The 23031-nt window shown below is 48.4% G+C and overlaps 1 protein-coding gene across 1 annotated transcript in view; it reads left to right on the top strand.

Annotated features, from left to right (window-relative positions):
* Positions 1 to 19731, top strand: part of fbxl17 (F-box and leucine-rich repeat protein 17) — a 188815-nt gene extending 169084 nt beyond the window's left edge. Inside the window, exons 10-11 of the mRNA XM_076149513.1 lie at positions 3095 to 3237; positions 18288 to 19731. Coding sequence (XP_076005628.1) covers positions 3095 to 3237; positions 18288 to 18425 — 281 coding nt within the window. The 3' untranslated portion in view covers positions 18426 to 19731. The remainder of the gene's footprint in view (positions 1 to 3094; positions 3238 to 18287) is intronic.
* Positions 19732 to 23031: the final 3300 nt, after the last annotated feature.

The following is a 23031-nucleotide window of genomic DNA, read 5'->3' as shown; positions in this document are numbered from 1 at the left end:
TGAGAAGAACAGCGATCGTGAGACGTCTGGTAGACCTGGTGTGTGTTAGAAAAGACGCAAAGGCCGTGCCAGGATGTTCTTCTGCTCTACGGAGCTGAAGCCCGAGACCAAAGCGATCCAATCTGGGGGAATTCTGAGCAAACGTAAAAAAGTTATTCACTTATAATTATGAGTTACTTTAAACAGAGGATATATTTAACATACATTCTCCCTGTGTGTGTGTGTGTGTGTGTGTGTGTGTGTGTGGAGTGAAGTGTGCTCCGGCGTGCTGACAAAGCGAGTCCACCGAGCTCCGATTGCAGCCCTCTATCTCTGACACGGCGAACAAAGCGCTCTTCCTGTAGTAATAAGGTTTAGCTGAAACCTCTTCTCCATCGCAGTAACAGCCAATGATTTCCAATGGCAACAGGGAGCAGCAGGAGTTTACCGTCTCCCTGACAAGAGGATCAGAAGAACGCCCAGAGAGAGAGAGAGAGCGCACACACAGGGATATTAGTGTGCGTCTGAATACACACACACACACACACGCACACACACGTTGAAACTGCGATTATACACAAATTAAGGCAATAACCTGCTATTTTCAGACGTTATGTAAACAACACAATCAACTGTCATGGACGTGACGTGGGCGCACTCCAAGTAATAGACCGAGCCGCTGTGCCGGAGCATGTAAACGATCCACCGCCGTACAATTATCATCAACATTCTATGCATGCGTTAGCTCACGTGACGCGCCGCCCCTCTTAAGATGATTAAGCCGGCAGTTGTGTGTGTATTCAGTGAGCGATGGAACCCTTCTAGAATCTTCTGAATGTTTGCCTCCCTTCATTATTACTGACAACAAAAATGGCAGTATAGCTGGTAATGTAAACATCCTATCTGACAGAGGCGTCGCCCGGCGTTCCAGTTTTACCGACGTACCCCGCTAACAGAATGATCTTGAGTGTGTTCTGTCCCCTTCCTCCCTTCTCCTCTCCGTGCAGCAGCTGCCCCTCCGCTCCCTCAGGCTGCCTTAATAAAGTCTGGAGCCTGTCTACAGTAATTCAGATGAGGCAGGCGGCGTGTGTGTGCTTAGTGTAGCACAGTAATCAAGAAATGCAGGGACAATTTATTCACTCGCACCACTTACACATTCAACAAGGGAGGCACCTGCCTGCTCCCATCCTCCCGTGTGTGTCAGGCGGCGGCGGTGAGTAAAGCTGAAGGGGACAAAGGTAGCAAAAGGAGATCTGGGAGGAGGGCTGATGTTTTGTTTTGGTTGCTATGAAACTCTCTCTCCTTTTTCCTCCTCAGCTCCCGTTATGTGTCTTACCGTCAGATGAGGCGTAATCACATTGGTTTGTGTGTCTCTGTGTGTGTGTGTGTGGGACGGGGACACAGCGAGGAGCGTATTGAATATTACACACAAACAAACCAAATAAGCTGCCAGGTCAGGACTCGTCAGGAGCAGCTTCTCTCCGGCTTTCTCTTCTCTTTGTGCTCCTCGCCCATCTGGCCCCCGCTGAGGCTCCTCCCACTGTGTCGTTGTATATGAAACATACTGAAGCTTCAAAGCTGCGTGGCTGCCTCTTTAGCTATAATGTGCCATTATACGTGGCATCAAGAGCAAACCGGAGCACAAGAGGAACCACATGTGGAGCACTCCGACTGCCCAAAGCTATATATTACATATGTTACATGCTGTCCATATCATCAGGCCTGTGTGTGTCTGTATGTGTGTGTGTGTGTGCGCACTCGGCAGTACGCGGTCCCAGCTGAGGAGGAGGGAAGAGGGTTAAACGCAAGTAGTTGATGTAAAAAGCATAAGATTATTCATTTCCTTTCTCCTCTGGGAACAAGCTTCCACTGCACACACACACACACACACACACACACACACACACACACACACACACACAGGACAACAAGTCTTATATACAGCACCACCATCAATCTACATTTGAATGATTTTGCGATGAGAGTGAGAGTGACAGGGAGAGACGTCAACATGGAGTCAAGTTAGTGAGGAAGAGTTTTTACTTCTGGTTGAAACGCAGAAGTTTGAGTCCCGAGCTTGTTGTGCCCAAAAGTTTCTTGTGGAATAGATTCTGCAAATGAGAAAACAACATCAGGGCTAAAAGAGTTTGTGAAGGTGTTGTCAAAGGCTTCTTCTGTCTTTACCCTCCGTCTTTCATCTTCCTCTCATCCCTCGCTTGGCCACATCCCTTCCCACTCTCATTAGTGATGGCTGTGAGAGAGCGGAGAACAAAGCCCAGGCCGCGCCAATCGATCACCGAGCGGCACGATCAATCGACCGGCCGGGGCGCAGGTCTCCTCCTTTTCGCTGAACAGCTGATGGGCCAAAGATTGATGAGGAAGATTGTAGTTTGCGTTTACGTGTTTGTGTGTTAAAGCGATGCAGTTTATCTTCATCGCAGGTGGATTACAGAAGATCTCATCCGCCTTTGTGTCTCATCTTAATATGTTCATTAGTAATCTTACCCAAGACAAATGTGTGTGTGTGCGTGTGTGTGTGTGTGTGTGTGTGTGTGTGTCGCACATGCTCAAAGGAGTAACGAAGCCCCCAGACATTGGCAGATATTTGTTTCAGAGGATGGTGTTTACCCTGGCACCATGTCTTTACCCTGGCAGCAGTGCAAACACACACAGGCACACACACACACGCACACACGCACACACGCACACACAAACAATTAATGCATACTCTGGCATGGAATCACAGTTTAACCTGGCAGGCGTTCCTTAGATTTCAGTGCTGTGACTCATGCCATTGCTCTCATGGCGACGTGTGTGTGTGTGTGTGTGTGTGATCCGTGTGTACACAAGCGTACCGGTGTGCGCTTGAACGTGTTACCTGGTGTATACATGCTTGTGTCAGGGTGTTGTATAAACACTGAAATTGTCTGTCACAGCTGGCCAGATGACTTTCCCCCCCGGTTTCATCTTGAATGCCTGCTCGTCTCTGTGGGGGGCCGACGCTGCCAAATCTGCATGAGAAAGGTTGTCAGACTAACACCTTTCCCTCGTCTCCATCCTCTCTCTTCCTCCCTCCCCTCCTCCCCCCCTCCTCCCCCTCCGTCTCTCTCCACAGCTCTGATCGCCATCGGCCAGTACAGTAGCACCATAGAGACGGTGGACGCCGGCTGGTGCAAGGACATCACAGACCAGGGAGCCACACAGATCGCCCAGAGCAGCAAGTCCCTCCGCTACCTGGGCCTCATGAGATGTGACAAGGTAACCAGGTCCAGCATGTAGAGGCCGCTACACTGTCCTTTCCCTCAAAGGACGCTTCCACGCTTGTTTTCATACACGGGTGGTTTCTGTTGGACACCTTTCACACACGACATGTACTGCGTTTGGACACGCGTGTTACATCCGTGTGCCGTGATTGACCTGCCGCCATTCGTCTTCACATATTTGACGCACGCACCTTGCCACACCTTGAAAACGTCAAGCTATGACCTCGTGTGCCGGCATGTTCGTGTTGATTTGTGCGTGTCCTCCAAAATTAATGTGTGACACCTACGACGTGCAGTACCTGCGTGACCTGCGGGGGCAGTAGGGGGCGGAACAAAAAGATGCAGGCAGGCATCGGTGTACGGTTCTGAACCCTATGAGCATTTTTAATGGTCGGTGCCTTTGCCAGTATCGTCTCACATTGAACATCGGTGTCACTTCCTGCGTTTCCTGGTGCAGATCAGTCAGGATGTCTCTTCTCTGATGTGACCTCCACTGGATGCTCCTTTAAATCCTGCAGGTACAAAAGTACGCAAGCAAGTATGTGAACAATGGTGCTTGTACTTTGCGTGAAACTTAAGTGTGTTGAAGGCTCTCGGGAGACAAGGAGAGAGAGAGAGAGAGAGAGAGAGAGATGGAGAGACCCTCCTCTGGAATAGTCAAGTGCTCAGCTGCAGGTGGGGAACCAGGCGAAATACAAAGGGAGTGAAAATGGAGGAAAACGCAAGGATACAGTTTGAGGCCTCGTCAAAGAGGAGGATTTTAAGTCCGCAAAGATGAAGTGAAGCTGAGATTGTGAGAGTGTGTGAGGTGGTGGATTGAGGAGAGAATCATGAGAGAGTCCAGCCAAACGAGTCAAACGTCCATAAGTGTGTGTGCAGTCTCCTTCCAGCCTCTCCCTGCCTAAGGTTAGTAAGCGGACGGGGACTCGTCTGCGGACAGGGCGGCGTGGACGATGCTGATTGAGGTGGACCAGGTCAGACTAAATAGTCGCGTTGAAGTGGTTAAACTCTCACGTGCCTCCTTAACCCAACAATCACTCATCTGGAGTGGTGCTCTGCTCGGGCTTTCTGTCGACTGGAGTGGGCCGAGGGCAGGAGAGGAAGGTGAGGCGAGCAACTGGGCCGCCGCCCGCCTGCCGCCGCCGCCGCCCTCCTCATGGCAAGTGCAACAATATGCTTTAATGAGCCTGTGTTCCTTTTTTCTTTTTTTGTAGGATGGCACTAAATTCTTTGCTTGCTTTTATGCGAGAACAAATTTAAAGGTCCCACTCGTACAGTAAAGCAGGGCGAGTATGAAATTGGCAGGGAAGGAAAGCAGGGAGGAGGAAAGTTGACTTATAGCCGAGGCCTTTCACTGGGGTAAGAAGTCATTATTTTTATTCCTTCGTTATAAAATAGGTGTGTCTCAGCCTTAAGGTTGCGCCCGATGGATTTCTGTGATTAAAAGGGAAAAAAAAGTGCCTGCGTGGAGATTGTTAAATGTGACAGGAACATTGGAGCCTCGTATTTATCTATTTATGCTGTAATAAAGTTAAAACATGCGCGGGCTTGGACGCTGACCCGGAGTGATGAAGTGGAGCGCCGGGGTCAGATTATAGCCGGCATGAATGCGGATCCATCATATTTATCTGGCAGTAATAAAGAGTAACTGCATTACATAGCAGGTGATCACTTTGATTCCATTTTCATTTAGTCCCCCTCCCACCCCTCACACTCGCTGACCCCCAACAATCGATATCTATAGCCGGGCTAATAAAACCCTGCGCCGCCACCGCGACCCGTCCTTGCTGAAATCGCCGTATTTCTCATCGCCTCGTTCGCCTCAGCATCAACACCGCACTGCCGCTCCTCTTCATCTCTCCGTCCCTTTTCGTCCGGCGCGGCCTTCATAAACGTAACGTCGTAGCAGACCAGGATGAGAAGATAAACAATTATCCTCCCTGGGCTCTGGAGGGAGAATTGGGGGATGACACCGCTAAATAAAGCAGTAATTGGTGCTATTAGAGTTGTAATGGAGTGTGAATGGAGCGGAGAGGAGAGGAGTCTGACAGTTTCCAAGGTCAGGTACATTACCGGCGAGGAATCACAGAATTAATTCGCCGCTTGCGTGCCCCCGTCACCCGTGTAGCTGCCTTCTTTCCCTCACGCCCCTTAGATAGTTTTTTAGCATTGCAAATGAACGCCGGCATGGCTGGTGAAGGTTTGGTCAGGCCCTGTGTGGGACACCGAACCAGCCCACGGCAGCACGCTCGGTCTGTTGTTGATGTTGTTGTTGTTCATTATGTTGGGGGACAGAGGGAGTTGCAGTAGTTGTGGTCAGGTTGGGAGAGCGAGAGAGAGAGAGAGAGAGAGGTGATGCAAAGTTCACGCTGAGGGAAGGAAATAAACAGAAATAGGTTGTTATTACAGAGGTCACAGTGAAAATGAGCGGCGGAGCGAGTTGGCGGTAAAAATGTAGAGGCAGAGGCAGAACCAGGGGGATTGTGCGTATGGACATGACAGCCCGGGGCCAGGCAGCAGTGATCATGTTCTGCCTCCTCCTCACCCCCTCGCTCTCATCTGTCTCCTCCCCTGAACCTGTCCCCTCCCCTCCTCCCCCCCTGCTGTGAAGTGAACATTTCTATGCTGTATTTTAGATTTAGACTTTAATCCGACATTGGAGAAAGGCGGTATTATGGGTGTTTGCTGTCTTTAAATAGAATCCTGTTCCTCTGGCTTCTCCTCAGAAGGACAGTGACAGTGACATCACCCTTCAGACCGGAAGAAGTTACATGATGTAAAAAGCGCTCCGAGTCTCAACCTAATTGTCAAACGCGTCGCCTGCGCCGCGTCTGCTTGATTTGGCCGTAAATGAATCCGAGGCTTCGCATTTCATTCGGTTGTGATTTTGCTCTGATTTGTATTTGACATGTCGGCCTCGGACTCAAGCGCTCTTTTATTCGTGTGTCACCGCAGTAAAATATGGAGTCAAGTCCAATTCAATCTGGGGGGAAACTAATCATCTCGTCTCTGCACTTTACGTTTTCATTTGGGTTCCAGTGTCATGGAACTCTGCCAAGACACTTTTATTGTTTTCTTATTATTTATTTCCTTTAATTCCCAATTTCTAAGCATATAGCGATGATCTGCTCTATCCATGCACCCACACACACAATCACACACATACACACAGCCATACAGACAGACAGACAGACAGACAGACAGACAGACAGACAGGCACACACACAGACAGACAGACAGACATACATACATACATACATACATACATACATACATACATACATACACACATACACGCACACACACACACACACACACACACACACACATACATACATACACAAGCACACACGCACACACACACACACACACATACGTACACACATACGTACACACATACGTACACACATACATACACACATACATACACACACACATACACACATACATACATACATACATACATACATACATACATACATACAAACATACATACACACCCACCCACCCACCCACCCACCCACACACACACACACACACACACACACACACACACACACACACACACACACACATACATACATACAAACATACATACACACCCACCCACCCACCCACCCACCCACACACCCACCCACCCACCCACCCACACACACAACCACCCACCCACCCACACACACACACACACACACACCCACCCACCCACACACACACACACACACACACACACACACACACACATACATACATACATATCCTCGTCTCTTTGACCAGCAGCCTTCTATTCCTTTTCCAGTTCTCTTATCTGTTATGTCACTCAAGGACCCTTCGTGCTGCATGAGGAGCGGAAAGCAAACACAGATTCCTGGGAAGAGCGGCAGCCTCTTCACTGTAGAATGTGTTTCCTGTATCTGTGGGCAGCTGTATCACGCAGCCTGATTCAGTTTGATTGGTCCAGCAGCCATGTGACCTTCAACATCTCCACTTTGTTTAGTTCTGCACCAGGATCCACACACTTGAGGAAGATCTCAATATTTACCCATCGGCTACCTCCTGCCTGAGCACCAGGGGATTATTGACGGTGGCCACTAGCTGAGAACATTTAGCTCTGTGTACCAAGGTGAATGTTTGCGTTATAAAAATAAATGACCTTCAGATAGATACAGTTTTGCGGCGCTATTCTTTTTACTCAGAGCGATGTTGAGAGCTGGGCCTGAGCTGTGTTGATGTTGAAATGAAGTATTCCAGTTCACCTTAGAAGGACTTTGCTTAGTTCTGCTTTGAGACCTGCACATTCTAGGAATTTCTGAAAGTACAAATAAGGGGAGTCCCACAAGTGGAATGAGATTAGGTCCAACTCGGGAGCTTGTACCTCTGCCAAGACCGGGTTACTTAATGATCCATGGCCAACCAACAAACCAAAGCTAACGACAAAATGTAATTGTTGCTCTTACAGTGTCACCGTCAGGTCAACTGGTTCGTTTTTGGCTGAAGCAGAGGCTGCACATGTGTGTTTACAGCAGACAGGAAGAAGATCACTAAACAAAGTTAGGACCTTTGATCGGATTGGGTCTAAATTTGGGACAATTGACCCAAAATTGTGGGAGGAATAACTAGCTTAGAAAAGAATGGCGGGAAATCTATTTTGCAGCAAAAGGCCTGTATGGATTGATTTACAATTCAAAAGTTAGAGGTCAAAACCCACAAGTGGTTCTTATATCTTATCTTATATGTTTGTGCAACCTGTCCAGCATGAAAGTCCATCAGTAACTGTTTGGTCCTGCTGACAAACACAAGTTAGCCAGTAAGAAATGACAGAATGAAGATGGCAAAGCAGCGTCCACTGGAGGAATGCACAGCCTAACCACCATTGAGCCCCGCTAAGCCCGCCTGTCTTAGAAATGTCCAGATAATTTTTGCAGCTTTCCCTTGAACTAATGAAAATAAATCCTGACGGTTTCAGTCTTCAGCTTCCCTCGCTCCCTCCCCTGGCTTTTCCCTTTTCCACCCACGTAGCTTCCTCCCAAACTAACTGATGTGGAGTTGGGTTTCGGCGCGCGGTGCCGTCATTCTTAGACAAATACGCTCTTGTGATAACCTTGACACATGGTGCGGACAAGCCCCGCTCGGGCTCTCCGCCGCGGCAGCCGCGGCTTCGGCCCCGGCAAATTTGTTTGGAATTGTCAAATCGCGTGGAATTTTAATGTTACAGCTTCCCCCGAATGTCACAGGACTTAGGGAGTGTAGAATTCATTTAAGAACTGTTAACAGGATTCAGCTGGTTCTCCTCATGTGGAGCGGTGTGAAGGATCGATTTCCCCCGTCACAGTTTATACAAACGCGCTTCCGTACTGTATACATTTTACTGCCAGGGACCCTAAATTGCGTGTCTACTGCCATTTGCGCTGATATGAAGAATTTTAGATTTGGTTTTTTTTTCACTCAGTACAAACACAGACGCAGTTTTTGTGAAGTCTGTGAAGCTCATTGTCACGTCCTTGTAAGGTTTTCTGTGTGTGTGTGTGTGTGTGTGTCTGTCTGTCTGTCTGTCTGTCTGTCTGTCTGTCTGTCTGTCTGTCTGTCTGTCTGTCTGTGTGTGTGTGTGTGTGTGAGAAGGATGTCCTTTGTCTCTGTGTGAGTTCATATACACGCTGAACTCCGCTGTGTCTGTGTGGAGCAGTGTGTGTTCGCTGAGAGGAATCTGTGTTATTTGCTTTTAACGTCTCTCATAATGGAGCATTGAAATCAGAACTCCCCCCCCAGGCTTGGGCAAATGGCGCGCTCCGCCCCGACTCAAATGATTACACCCGTGCCTTCAGGGCCGAGCGTCGCTGTTCTGATGAGGGGAAAGAATGCTATTGATCCAGACTCACCCGAAAATAATCAAATCAATTCATTTGGTCCCTTTTCAGCTATGACACTCTGACACTTTGCCAGGCTTTTGAAGTCTTCAGCTGAAAGAGGCAGAAGGAAAAAGTGGCGTAATCATCAGAAAAACAGATCCCTCTTTGCTCGGCGGCGGCGGCGGCGCTGCTCAAGTCGGCGCTCGCGTCTCAGAGAAGCCGATCTCTCCGGCGAGAGCGTTGGTTAAATGTTAGCTCCTCTCTGCGGGAGGAATTCTTCTCTACACTTTCACAAACACAGAGGAACACTACACTATGTATTAATTTGGGCCGTGCAGCAGGATAACTCACTGCACCGGTGTCAGAGGTCATTTTCAGACAAAATTGTAGTGATGTAGTGGAAAATGACTGCATTTTGTTCTTTTGGAAACGTCTACATACCGACATGCCGAAACCACAGCTGCACGCCGTCCTGCATGAATGCTCACGCTCACGCCAGAGCCCACGCAGTTGGAACAGTTGAGGATGAAGCATGAGGTATAGAGGGGCTCGGTCCTGCTCTGTGCCGCCCTCTGACGCTCTATTCTGCCCTGTGCCGCTCTGTTCTGCCCTGTGCCGCTCTGTGGAACTTACAGCGCTGCTTATCCCCACACTGTTTCCACATGTCTCTTATTTGTCAGCGGTGCTAAGTCTCCGTGTTCTCTAATGGCCCCTTCTGTCTGGAATGTGAACGTTTAGAACCTTTGTTTGCCGTTGATCTATCACTTTGGGGATTTTGATCGGGTTCAGCCAGACTCTCCTCAGTGGAATGTTTTCATTAGAGGGTTTTCACAGCTTGCTCATCCTGTATGTACCACGCTGCTCCTCTCCTTCCCTCTCATCTCCTTCCCTCCCCTCTCTCTCCTCCTTTGTCTGTCCTTCCTCGCTTCCTCTCCCGACTCCCGCTCACATCTCCTCTCTCGCCGCTCCTTTCTTCTTCTTCTTCCCTCCTTTTCCACTACTTCATTAGGAGTGAAAACAAATTGCCAGTCCAGGTTGTGAAACAGAGAGGGAAGCAAACTCACACAGTCAGCACCGAGCCGGACTAAGAAAATAATGATACTGACTGCTACCGGCTCCTTCAGGGACAGCTGGTGGAGAGAGTAAGAGTTATCGCAGTAATGGAGCAGAATAGAAGGTAAAGTAAGGGCTGGCCTGGAGCAAAAAATTGGGGGGAAATAACAGCTCGCAGAGTGACGGAAACAAAGAAAGAATAAAAGTTCAAATTAGATCAAATGAAACCAAACAAGGAGAGCCGCCTGTTTCCTCTGCAAATGGCTCCAACGAGTGTTTGTGTAGGAGTGTAAGCAGTTTTTGAAGCCTGCCCCCATTACCTGAGCGGAGGTGGAGCGGCGTTTGGGGAGCAGGTATGAGCACGGCGGAGCCCCCACCCCCCACCCCCCAGATGGAGCAACCAGACAGACCTTGTTAAAAGAACAGACATCCCAATCAATACGGCCGTTCCAATGGTGCATCCAGCTGCCGGGGACGACACGCAGATCGGCACGGCACAGCAATTTGCAGGCATAAACAAGGGGCCTAATTGTTAAGGGCCTGGAGGTTTGGAGCGAGGAAAACAAAGATGAAGTATTGTGGGGAGTTAGGAGGCATTTTAACTCTCGTTTAGGAAATGAGAGTTTGGGAGTGGAGCAAAACTTTCTTTGATGAGTGTTGTTATCGTGAACGGCAGGGATCCCTGGTTTAACAGGCTCGGTGCTGCTTCAGAAGCGTGCCAGAGAGAGAGAGAGAGAGAGGGAGAGGAAGAGGGAGAGAGAGAGAATTAGGAGCAAAGTAATGTGCGCGGGTGGGGGGGCGAGGCCCAAGGCTTTGGTCGGACTTGGATGTGCCAAAGTGGCCAAAGTAGTTAGAAAGAGTCATTTGCCGTTTTTTGTGATTTTTCAGTGTAATCTGGAGTCTCATCCCGCGCTGGAGAGCCGTATTGATTGGTGGTCTTAACTGGAGCCGCCTCCCCATCATCCCTTCATCTTGTTTCTAAAGGGCAGGAGCAGGGGACAGTGAAGGGGGCGAGGGAGGAGGGGAGGGGAGAGAGGGGAGGGGGGTGAATCAAGTGAGAGACCGCCAGAGTTCACTGAGTATCTGAAGGGAATCTCAGAATTGCCCTTCAACGAAAAAAATAAAAAATCTTACCGAAGACACACCCACGCACGCACGCACGCACACACACACACACACACACACACACACACACACACACACACACACACACACACACACACACACACACACACACTTTCAAAACTGACCTCACCTGACACACACACAGATCCACAATCACGTGTCGGCCTCTTTTCTCCACTTTGCCCTCTCTGTCTGTCTGTGAGACTTGCTGCCTCCCGTCTCTCTCTCTCTCTCTCTCTCTCTCTCTCTCTCTCTCTCACTCGCTCTCATTTTGTCTCTCTTTATCTCTCTCCCCCCCTCTGTCTCTCTCTCTCTCTCTCTCTCTATCAAGCAAAGGGCGACCAAGGTTGTTCAAATTTCTGATTCCGCTCAGATCATCTGTTCAATTAATTTTAACCCTCCTCCTCCTCCCCCCCGCCTGCTTTCTCTTTCAGCATTCTCTATTCTCTCCCCTCCTCTTCCTCCTCCTCCTCCTCCTCCTCCTCTCTCTCATCCAGCAGTATTTACTCATCACATGGCAGGTCAACATAATCTCATGGAGTCATGGGCAGACAGTAGACAAGACTCAGTGTGGCGCCGATACTCACGTGTGCCAATCCTGAGATGTTTTGGTCAATAACTCCTGTTTGTCTCCGTACGTCTGTCCCTCTGGGCGGTGTTGACAGAGACGCAGCAGGTTGTCCCAGCCTGAAGCCTCGCCCTGCGACCGTGTGGTTGATGAATTCTCCGTTTTAATGTGAATGACTATGTAGTGCAGGGGTCTTAAGGAAGGGTTCGAACTTTTTGGAGGGGACGTCGGCAGAAGATGAAGATGTTGTGGATTTGTGCTTCTGCTTGCTGACTGCACTTAAGCAGGTCGTGTTGAATCTCTGGACACCGTGTTTGTTTGAACAGACAACCCTTGATGTTCAGTAATTGCAGCTGCTGTCGGTCGTCACTCACACGGGAACACAAACCCGTGATCGGGACCAAATCACATGAGGTGACGTCAGCATGTTGGGCCTGTCAAAGCCTCAGGACATCACAGAGAGCAGCTTCCTGTCTGTCTCATTGGTCCGTCTGTCCCATGAGGAGCCGCAGTGAATTTTGGCTTCATGGTGTTCATGGAGGTGAGGGTCAAACTGTCCCTATTTATGTCCCCTGAAGAAGAGGAAGAAGAAGAAGAGGAGTGTCATGTGAGGCAGACGGGACGTACAATAGCTACAATAGAGCTGTTGCGAGTTTGACCCACTAAGCTGCTGTAGAATTTGTACTACTAGTTTTTGGAAGTGTGCGGGTGTGTGGGTGTGTGTGTGAGTGTGTGTGTGTGTGTTAGGATTGTCACAATAGTAGCTTGTCAGACCTGGAAAGTAGCTGGACAGGTAAACATAACTAGATGTTCTCCCGGTATCCACAATGTCCGACCCTATTGGTACCTGTGTCTCTCTCTCTCTCTCTCTCTCTCTCTCTCTCTCTCTCTCTCTCTCTCTCTCTCTCTCTCTCTCTCGCACACAAGGTTGTCAGGTAGAATCGTGCAGATGCTGTGGTCCTATTGTGCTCTTACCCTTTGTGTGTGTGTGTGTGTGTGTGTGTATGAGTGTGTGTGCACCCAAAACATCCCATATCATTCCTACACTCCAGCCCCTATTTGAAATGGGAGTTTTCTATTCTTAGTCGAACAATAAAGCAGAAAGTGTGCTGACATGTGTGTGTTTTCCTCCAGCGGTTCAGAAGCGAAGGTCTGGGTCTCGACACATTCCTGTAGTTACCTTTGTCACATGTGATGGAGTGCCGGGTTTACAGACCTGAACTCCAGAATCTCTCTCTCTGACCCTGTTCAGTTGAGCCACATTCCTCCGTGTGTGTCTGTGTGTGTGTCTGTGTGTCTGCGAGCGCAGTGACACCCTGCTCCTCGCTGGTTGCGGCGGTCTGATGCTGTGCAGGGATGCGAGTTCGTGAGCAGGACCAGACTCAGGGCGGTTGCCAGGACCAGACTCGGGGCGGTTTGCTCTCCGTACCTGACCTGCTGCTTTCTCACAGATTCTGAGCAGCGATGTTCAGATTCGTGTGGCGATCTGAGACAAATCTAAATGTTTGGACTCTTGAGCTTTTCCTCGCTTAAACACCAGCGTCTTCCTTAAGCCTCCGGGCCGGAGCGTCGACGGCTCCTTCACATACATCCAATCACTCACAATATGTTTCTCATGACCTCTTTACAACCTCGCAAAACCCTCTGCTTTGTCATTTTCTTCTCTTTCCTCCCTCCCACCCTCCCTCCCTCCCTCCCTCCCTCTCCTCTTGTTCTCCATCTTATCAGAGTCAGAGACAGAAAAGTATCTCTCAGTTGTCCATTCATCCATTTCGAAACTTTACAACAGGGGCTTTTCCTCCGGGTGGTTTACAGGGGCTCATAAATCGGGCCTGTTTGACTCCAGGCCTGTTTAAGCCGCTTTATACTCAGACCTGATGCGCCGCATTCTTCCGCTGCCTAAACAGCCTTTATAAACATTTACCCCCAAATGTATTTACTGGCTGACTGATGCACTCTGTACATGAGAGCAGACAGGGAGCCCAGCGACCCGGGCGGGGGGGGGGGGGTGGGGGGGATTTGTCTCTCTTTATGGCCCTGTGACTCACAGAGGAGGGACCTGGGTGGGGGGGTAAACAGAGACGCGGAACCAGAACCCCGGTGAAACCGAGAGAAGCGGGATCGGGTTGGTGTCATTTGAAATATTCATCATTTAAACGGCTAGCCCGGTCTTTGCTCTGCGATACTTCGTTCATTGAAATTCACGGCTGAGGCGGTTCGATATCAGCAGTCAGTCAGTGTTGCAGTGTTTCTATCAGGGTCATTAACGCTGCACACAACACGCTTCTCTGTAGGTTTCCCATATTGCCAAGCAGAGGTCATATTTTATCCTTTTATCACTTTATTTCCTCCACACTCTTTATTGTATCTCTCTCCTCCCCGGGTTCCCAGCCGCGGCGCAGGAAGGCGTCCCCACTGCGCCACGCCGCTCCCCACATCATATGCGTGTTGGTGTTTGCGTATCTGATTATGGATTTACGACCCTGTTCTCCTTTATCCCCGCTGAGGACGTGAGCGTCTGCGGCTGCGTTTGTCATCTTTTTACGACGTGTTTTAGTGCCGCGCTTTGCTCCGGGAAGGCCCAGCGTCTCGCCGTAAATGCACATTTTTACACGCTGATAGAGTGCATTTGCATCGGTGGGGGGGCTGCTCTTCAAAAAGAAGCGTCCGGCTGAGGTCACACGGATACACGGATCACTGTCACACACCAAAGGGAGAAAACGCACAAACGCATGTTCAGATAAAGAGGCTTTCTGTCGAGCAGCGTATCAAACATACATCTTTTTGTTTCCCCTCTCTCTCTCCCTCTCTCTCTCTCTCTCTCCCTCTCTCTCTGTCTGACAGCGGCACATTACCCGTCAGCGCGCATTACGCAGCGCTCAGATCTACAGCGCCGCATCTTTGAAGTTAAAATGGGGGAAAATATCATAAGTATAGGCCTCGCTCCAGATAGCTGCGGCCGCGCTTCCAGATGCTTCTCGAAGATTAGAATCGTCAGCGAGTAGCGATCCGCTCTGTCATATGGCTTTCCTACAGATGGGGGGAGGGGGAGGAGGAGGAGGAAGAGGAGGGGGGTAGAGTGTGCAGGGTGGAAGGAGAAAGGAAAAGCCAGAGCCGTACGTCCAATCACCACAGGAACTGATATTTCTTCCGACAGCGTTTTCAATAAGCCCATGTTACCTAGCAACAAAATACCATTGCAGCAGCCGTTAAGCCCAAAATTTTTTGCCCGGTAACAAAAAATTTGCCCGGTGAAGAATGTGCTGAATCACCGGTTCAAACGCTTAGCGGAGCAACTGTTGCGGTGGGACGGCCGCCGCGGCGTTCCGACCTTCCCCGTGTAACACGGCGCTCGCCTCTAAATACCAAGCAGGTGTGGTGATGTCATCGCGTCCCGTTCAACATACCGAAGGGGCGCGCCAAGGGTCGCCCGGGGGGAAGGCGGGGGGCGGGCGGAGGGGGTGCGTTCCTTTCCTGGCGGCTGTTCACTGTAAGGCCTGAGGAGCCTTAACGCCGCCTGTCAGCTCGGAGATTTAATAGACGCTGCGATGAATAAACGCCTCTGTCAAGTGATTTTCTGTCATCGCACTTTTCTGCAATGAGCTGTTTTAAAAAGCGGCGTGAGCGATATCTCATTCCAATATGCCAATTAATCCGGCTCCATTTTAAACAGGAGGTGGGAGTTTGGAGCTCTCTGACAAACACCTCAGATTTATTACCGGCTCGGATTTCTTTGATTGATGCTAAAATCAATTTGTCCTTCAGTCATGATTGGCTGAAGCTTCCGGCCGTAATAAGAGATCCAAACTCCAGTCATTGTTTCCGCCTGTGACACTAATTTAATTTCAAAACTGGCAAAAGAACCTCACAAACAATGCAAACTTTATGATCAACCGGCGGAGCAGCAGGTCAGCATACAAACACAAACTCTTCAAACATTTCGTGTTGCCTCAACCGGCAATTAAATGATTCAGGGTTTTGATTGGGAGCCATTTTGTGTCTGCCGTGTTTGCTCAGCGAGTGGAGCTGCTGCACTAAATGAGCATTAATGAATGTAATGGCCTGGCGTCAGTCTGACAGCTCTATTTTATTTAGATTTGTTTTAATTGTAATTAAGCCCTGATTAACAAGCAAGGGGATGTTTTGTTCTCTTTTCAAGAATATAGTGTAATATGTTATGAAGGCAATCAGGGCTTTGTCTTTGTATCTGCTAATGAGGCTCATCCATGTGTCAAAACAAACATCACGTCACTTCACACCACTCGTGTTGACATCAGAGGTTTGGTTGCTTTAGTTCTGCTGCTCCTCTGCTTCTCCTCTTGTCCTTTGCTGGTCCTTCTCTGGTCCTCCTCTGGTCCTTTGCTGGTCCTTTTCAGGTCCTCATCTGGTCCTCCTCTCTTCCTCCTTTGTTCCTCCTCTAATCCTCTTCTGGTCCTTTTCTGGTCCTTTGCTGGTCCTTCTCTGGTCCTTTTCTGGTCCTTTTCTAAACCTCCTCTGATCCTCCTCTGGTCCTTTTCTAAACCTCCTCTGATCCTCCTCTGGTCCTTTGCTGATCCTCCTCTGGTCCTTTTCTAAACCTCCTCTGATCCTCCTCTGGTCCTTTGCTGATCCTCCTCTGGTCCTTTTCTAAACCTCCTCTGGTCCTCCTCTGATCCTCCGCTGGTCCTCCTCTGGTCCTCCTCTGGTCCTCCCTCCTCAAGGAGCCGACGTCTAGGCGTGTTTGTAGTAAAACCAGATGTGAGAAATGGCCCCAAACATCTCAGACTCTGGGTCCAGGGTACTGACTGGGTCACCACAGTGTCACCAGGCTCCGCCCCTCATGTCCTCACTGGATAAACATCTGCATGGATAAACCAAAAACGTCAGGTTTGATTTGTAGTTCATTCCTCCACCATGAAATTCAACTCAAAGTTCTGTGAAATAAACGATAGATAAAATAATAAAATAACAGGCCGGGGTAAAAATACATTTAATCAGATAAATGCATTAAAAAGTCGCCCAACTTATGGAACAGATGACGAAAATAAATAACTTAGAAGGCAAAAGAAGTGAGACTTAATAAAATGGGATGGAATCCATAAAAACATGAATGAAAATGCACCCAAAGGCTGGAAAGAGTGCGGCAATAAAATAATAATGATATGAAATTATATTCATAAAAGAAAATTACTACAACATTATTGCTTTCATTTATAGAGTACACACACACACACACACACACACACACACTGGTCTAATAATAGTGTGTGTTCTGTTATAGCGGCTTGTTTTAAGGGATCAGTTTGATGAAGAAATCTTCTGATCTGAGAAACTAAAGATGTGAAACCATGGAAACCTTCTGACGGCCTGCTCTTGTTTGGTTTTCCTGTATTGACTGAATCCTAATAGAGTCTGTGAAGAGACTGTGTGTGTGTGTGTGTGTGTGTGTGTGTGTGTGTGTGTGTGTGTGTGTGTGTGTGTGTGTGTGTGTGGGAGTACTCCAAACTCCAGCTCACTATTCTCTCCTCGGCCATTAAAGTGAACGCTAACAGCCCGTTGTTGCCTCTTTGTCTTATTGGCTTCAACTGTTCCTTCTTCCTCTGTGACCTGAGAGGATCCAATGCATTGATTACCTTGATTATCTGCCCCTCTCTCTCTCTCTCTCTGTTTTCCATTTGCTGACTCGCTGATACTCATCGCAGGGACGGAAGGAATTAGACAGAATTATGACAAACAAGCTGCACAGATCATAATCTGAGCCAACGCCAGGGAACTCTTACCAAGCTCCACTTTCCTTCCAGAAAACACAAAAGCCAAGAGCTGACGGGCAGCGAACTGGCCCCCGGACTGTGAAACACTCGGTCACTGCTTTGGCAACGACCGATGAGTGTGTGCTCAACATGTGTGTGACTGTTTATACATCATTTCCTCTGGAAAGTGTCACAGCGACGGGCGGGGGGAGGGGGAGGAGGCGGTAGGTTCTGGGTGGGTTGCGGTTCACCCCTCGAGGTCTCCTGGGTGAGTGTGAGTCTGCTCTTTGTCAGATCCTCTGGTTTTCTCACTCTTGGCTCTCTGATGGTCTGACATTGTATTAGCGTGTGTGTGAGAGCGCCCGAGTGGCTGTTAGCCGCTTGTCTTTCCCTTCCAGTGAGAACATGAAGGCCTCATTAGCCCGGTCTGCTCAGCTGTCCTCTGGTGCTAAACCCACTGCCACAGTACACTTATGGGTGTGTGTGTGTGAGAGTGTGTGCTTACACTGCCCACTCACTGACCAGGGAAATGCCACTCTAATCTACAGCAACGCAGCAGAGCAGATGTGCGTTCAATCTTCTCCTCATGTTGCTGATCATACTCAGGTTTTGTTGACGCTGTGTGGACGGAAACATGTGTTATGTTGCAGGACGACACGCAGGGACGTCTGTCTAACATCATTCATTTAATTTAACTGTATTTCTGTGTGTGTGTCTGTGTTTTCAGGTGAACGAGGAGACAGTGGAGAGGCTGGTGGTGCAGTACCCACACATTGTTTTCAGCACAGTGATGCAGGATTGCAAGAGGACCCTGGAGAGAGCGTATCAGATGGGCTGGAGCCCCAACACGTCCAACACGTCGTAGCTGCTGCCGGTCAAACACACACAGGCACACACACAGGCACACACACACACAGGCACACAGACAGGCACACACACACACACATAGAAACATTTTTTAAAACACCCATAAGGACTCACACTCACAAGAGGCCCTTTTGTGTACAGACACACACACACACAACATGTTTGCCCCTCAGTCCTGTTTGCTTCTCATTAAGCATTTAAAGAAAATCTGATATGATTTTTCCAGTTGGTGGTTTTTTTTCGTTTTCATTTCACTAATTTAGGTAAAATGTGGGCCTTCTGTTATTTTCTAGTTAAGAATTTATCCAGCAGCAGTGAGAGCATCCAGATAACAACCTGAGGGGCTGTAAGTCAGATTAGATCTGCCAACATGCTGTCATGACTGTGGTGAGAACATTGTGAGAGTAGATGTTTTGTTTTGGTGCAAAGTAGTTACTGGATGTCCACATGAGTGAGAGAGAGCTGCTCAGCTTCAGTCCCAGTGTGAGCCTCAGACTTTAAAGCCCTCCACCTAATCTTGGATGCAGCGGAGGTGTGTGTTAGTGTGTGTGTGTGTGTGTGGAGGGGATCGAGGTGCTCGGAGGAGGAGGAGGCGGCGCCAGCGGCAGTCTGAGCTGGAAAACGATCCAAACAAGGGAGGCATTGCATCAAAGACATTGAGTAATGGACCAAAATACAGAACAGATTAAAAGACGGCCCAGACCACCAGAGGGCCACGCCCACCTCAGCCCACCCAGGTGTTTACCTCCTCCCACCTGAAGTCAGCCGCTTCAGCCCAGACCGCACAGGACTAGGCGAAGGCCCTGAGACTGGGCCACGCCCGGTCGGCTGAGGACGGCTGGAGTTCCGGGCGTCAGCACGTGGATCCTCCCGGGCTTCAGAGCTCGCGGCAGACATTTTGAGAAATCGATGACATTTAGTTTGTATGGATTGCATTATGCTTCCTCTCCTGCAATGTTCAATACAGTATTAAAGGCATTTGTAGACTCATACGTGTTGAGATTGTTACCGAGGCTCCATTTGAAGGACGGAGCTCTGACTCACGGTGCGGAGCAGCTCAGGCCACGAGCGGGTGAACGACCGGGAACGTGCGCGGACGGAAAAATCGCACTGATTCCATCTCCAAAAGATGCATGTTTACGTTGAGATCATCACTTTCTGTCTGTGCAGGATCTGAACGGGACATCTGTGTGGCTCAAACTGCTGCTCTCCCTCTTGCGGTGCAGATTCAGGATTTGAGCGAGCGTCGTTTTGACTCTTTGACAGGTCAAACAGGAACAGCGCTCCAGTGAGAAGTTGCCTTTTACGTTGGAAAAGACGGAGTCGTATTATCATGAATCTCTAACCACAAACCACCTGGATGACATGTGAGAGGAAACGCTGCCTTAAGTGGTTTGTGGGTAAACGCCATCCAATCTCCAACACGCGACTCAGAAACTTACGAAAAATAAATGTTTATCTGTTCTAAGTTTATCAGATACTATACTCCCTTTCTTTCATCCAATATACATATATTAAGTAATATGTGGGTTTAATTAGCATAATAATGGTTTTGAGAATATATTTGTAATGTTAGTTATGTAGCAGTGCAATGAGGGTTTTATGTTTCTTAGCAGTAGGATGTAAAGGAGCGGCTGGAGGAAGTAAGTGGTGTTTAGGTGAGAGTACATACATCATGTTTCATTGATTCTATAGAGTAGTGTACAGTTACATTATGCAGATAACCAGGGTATTTTTCTATGGTGTGAACCAGCCGACACACAAACTGTCACTCAGACGCCAACCCAGCTGACGGAGCGTCGGCTGTGAGTAGAGCTGTAATCTTTCTACAGTATTCAGAGGTTTCAGATAATTAAAGTCCTGTTCATTTTACCCGTGTCAGGATTCCAGGACGCTCCCCGACCCCGTCAGCCTGTTTTCCTTCCGTTTCTGTTCTTTTGTAATCCCCACATGCACTTTCTTCTCTGCTAGATGTTGACACACTTGATCCCTGATTTGTTAAGGCAACCGTAAATGACTGGATTTACATAAAGATGAATAAAACACTACTACAGAAAGTTTATTTTCTCAATTTCTTTTGTGTGTGTGTGTGTGTGTGTGTGTGTGTGTGTGTGTGTGTGTGTTTGTGTTTGCAGCAGCAGAAGAATATTAACAATGTTTGTCTGCGGAATGCATAAACATTATTTTTGTTGCATGGGAATTGCTCAAACAATTCCGCTGCACCAATTATATCTCCACATCAAATACAGTAGACATGATCTCATCTAAGTCGAGATGCATCAATGTTCTCAGATGATTCCAGACACTTGAAATGCAAAAAAGGTCTCCCCCATGTTTCCCATCCGGTCCAGAAAGCCTTTGAACCTGGCAGAACGCAGCACCGACGCCTCTGTACTGTTGGAACTCAAGCTGGCGAACACTTTGATACTGTCTGTTCTCTCCGTGACACAATAATCAACCTGCGTTCTATTAAAGTAAACTTCTGATATTCAAGGTCAACACTTCTGTCTCCATCACAGGAGCCGCTGCGTGTCTGAGATGAAGCCAGTCGCCATCAGTCGGCTGCCCAGCATGACTGCCGAGGCCTCAAAGAGCTAACAAGCTGTCAATCAATATGTCCCCAGACTTACACAGTGTTGTGCCTTTATTATGGTGGTGGTTGTTGTTGTTGCAGGTCTAATGATCAAACAGAAAATGGGATCACACCGGAGGGGAAGGAAGTCTGTTAAGGCTTTCCGTTCCTGTCATCGCTATTTATGTGGAAGGCTGTCATAAGTGGAACTATCTGTGTTTTGGTATAAATATTCATATACACACTCACACACATGCACGTAGATCAGGCATGAGGACAAGTTCCTTATTTGTCAACTTGCATTTTGTTACTTTCAGCACGTCTAATTTGTTTGCATAAGTAGTCACAATATCACAAACTCTGAAATGAATGTTTCCCCGGTGAAGTTTAGAGTGTTAAATGTTAGTTGAGACTAATTTCCGGGGGTATAATTTGTCGCGTTGGACCAGATTACATTATACTGTCAGTTGTGTTTTGTCCCAATTCCGCTCTGATATTCATCCTGATTACCAAAATGAAACATTTGCCGTTTCATAAGATTGCTGGAAAGCTGCTGTATCAGATTGCGCTGAGGAGGTGTTCATTATATGTTTCCACCCGGTGTAAATGTAACAACTCCCCCACAAAACATTACATCATCTCGAAACGGAGCAGATTGCAAATTCAAAGTAACCCCAGTGAAAATATTCAGTCACATCAGCCGCTGTACTTTCTCTGAGGGCTCTTTCACGCCTTCCTACGCAGCAACTCAACTTTCACTTCCTTTCACCAGGTAGGAACACACTCCGCTCGCCCTCAGGTGGGCATCAGGCAAGGAACATGCGCCGCCGAACACCGTGGGCCCCCGTCTGCGCCTGAGTGGAGCACAGTTTGGTTATCTGCAGATGATAACAGGCTCTCACCGCGGGCCGGACGGTGATAATCGAGTCGCTGCTTCATCATCTGCTGATTAATGTAGTTTGATGTGCTTTCTTTCTAGCGCGGCGTGAAACAAACCAAACCAAATGTTTTTAAAGATAGAGTGTAACTAAAGAGCTACCTGTAGTTTTAGTAAAGTGGGTGTGAAAAGAGCTGGAGATGAAACAAGGAACTAAGTGAAAATGTGTTAAGAACAGATTTCTTTCCTGTAAATGATAAATTAGGGTTAGGGTTAGGGAGGGAGTCAGAGGGTCGGTTTCTCAGAGACCTCACAGGTTGTTGGGCCCCTCTGACTCGGTTTCACTCGTGCTTATCAGTTACTTCCAGTGTGGAGGCCTTCATGTTCATGCTCCCTGTCACTGTCTGCGTACTGTGTGACTGTAGAATTGTTCCTGTATTTGAATGTTGTGCTGGCGTAGAAGGTCAGGTGTTCCCATTCAGATCACTTCTCTCTCTTTACTGAAGGAGCTTTTCAACGTTCTGTAAGAAACTCCTCTTTAACACCAGGATTCTTGTCCATTTGCTTGGCAGGCAGAGATATTAGCGACGTGGCCTTTGGCTCGGTCTCTGCGTGGGTTGAAGGTCTTCTTATTTTAGCATGACAGGTTTGTCTTTGATATAGTTCTGCTACAAATGAGCTCATCTCCCTCAGCGACGCTTCCTCCTCTTGGGTAAATTATGCAGCTTGCTAGATTTTACTGCCACCAATTAGCGCCTTTGCAAATGTGAGTGTATGCCATCGATTCTCCTGGTGATTGAGGTGGATTCCTTCGATTGCTCGCACTCCTCGGACTTCTGCAATATTCATCAAGGTGGAGGACGACGTGGGGCTGGCGCTGGCACCGCAGACTTGCCCACGGGGAGAGGGGAGAGTGTGCACGCCGCAGCAGAAAAGCAATACAGAGCCGTAATTAATCTTGGTAAATATTCATGCGGTCATTACATTTTTAATGAGGTGCTGATAAGAACTGACGCTGACCATACAGGACATTTGTCATGTCGGACCTGCAAGGACGTTAGTCTAGTCTCCCCGAGAAATTAGAATTTTTCAAGACCTAATCATAGTTGACATTGACGGATGTCCTCCACTAAAAAGGAAGCAGCTCCTTTGAAC

The sequence above is a fragment of the Genypterus blacodes genome, unplaced genomic scaffold (genome assembly GCF_046128005.1).
Source record: "Genypterus blacodes isolate CSIRO-AG114 ecotype Tasmania unplaced genomic scaffold, CSIRO-AGI_Gbla_v1 ptg000045l_1, whole genome shotgun sequence".
Lineage (NCBI taxonomy): Eukaryota > Metazoa > Chordata > Actinopteri > Ophidiiformes > Ophidiidae > Genypterus > Genypterus blacodes.
This window is presented reverse-complemented; position numbering and strand designations above follow the sequence as displayed.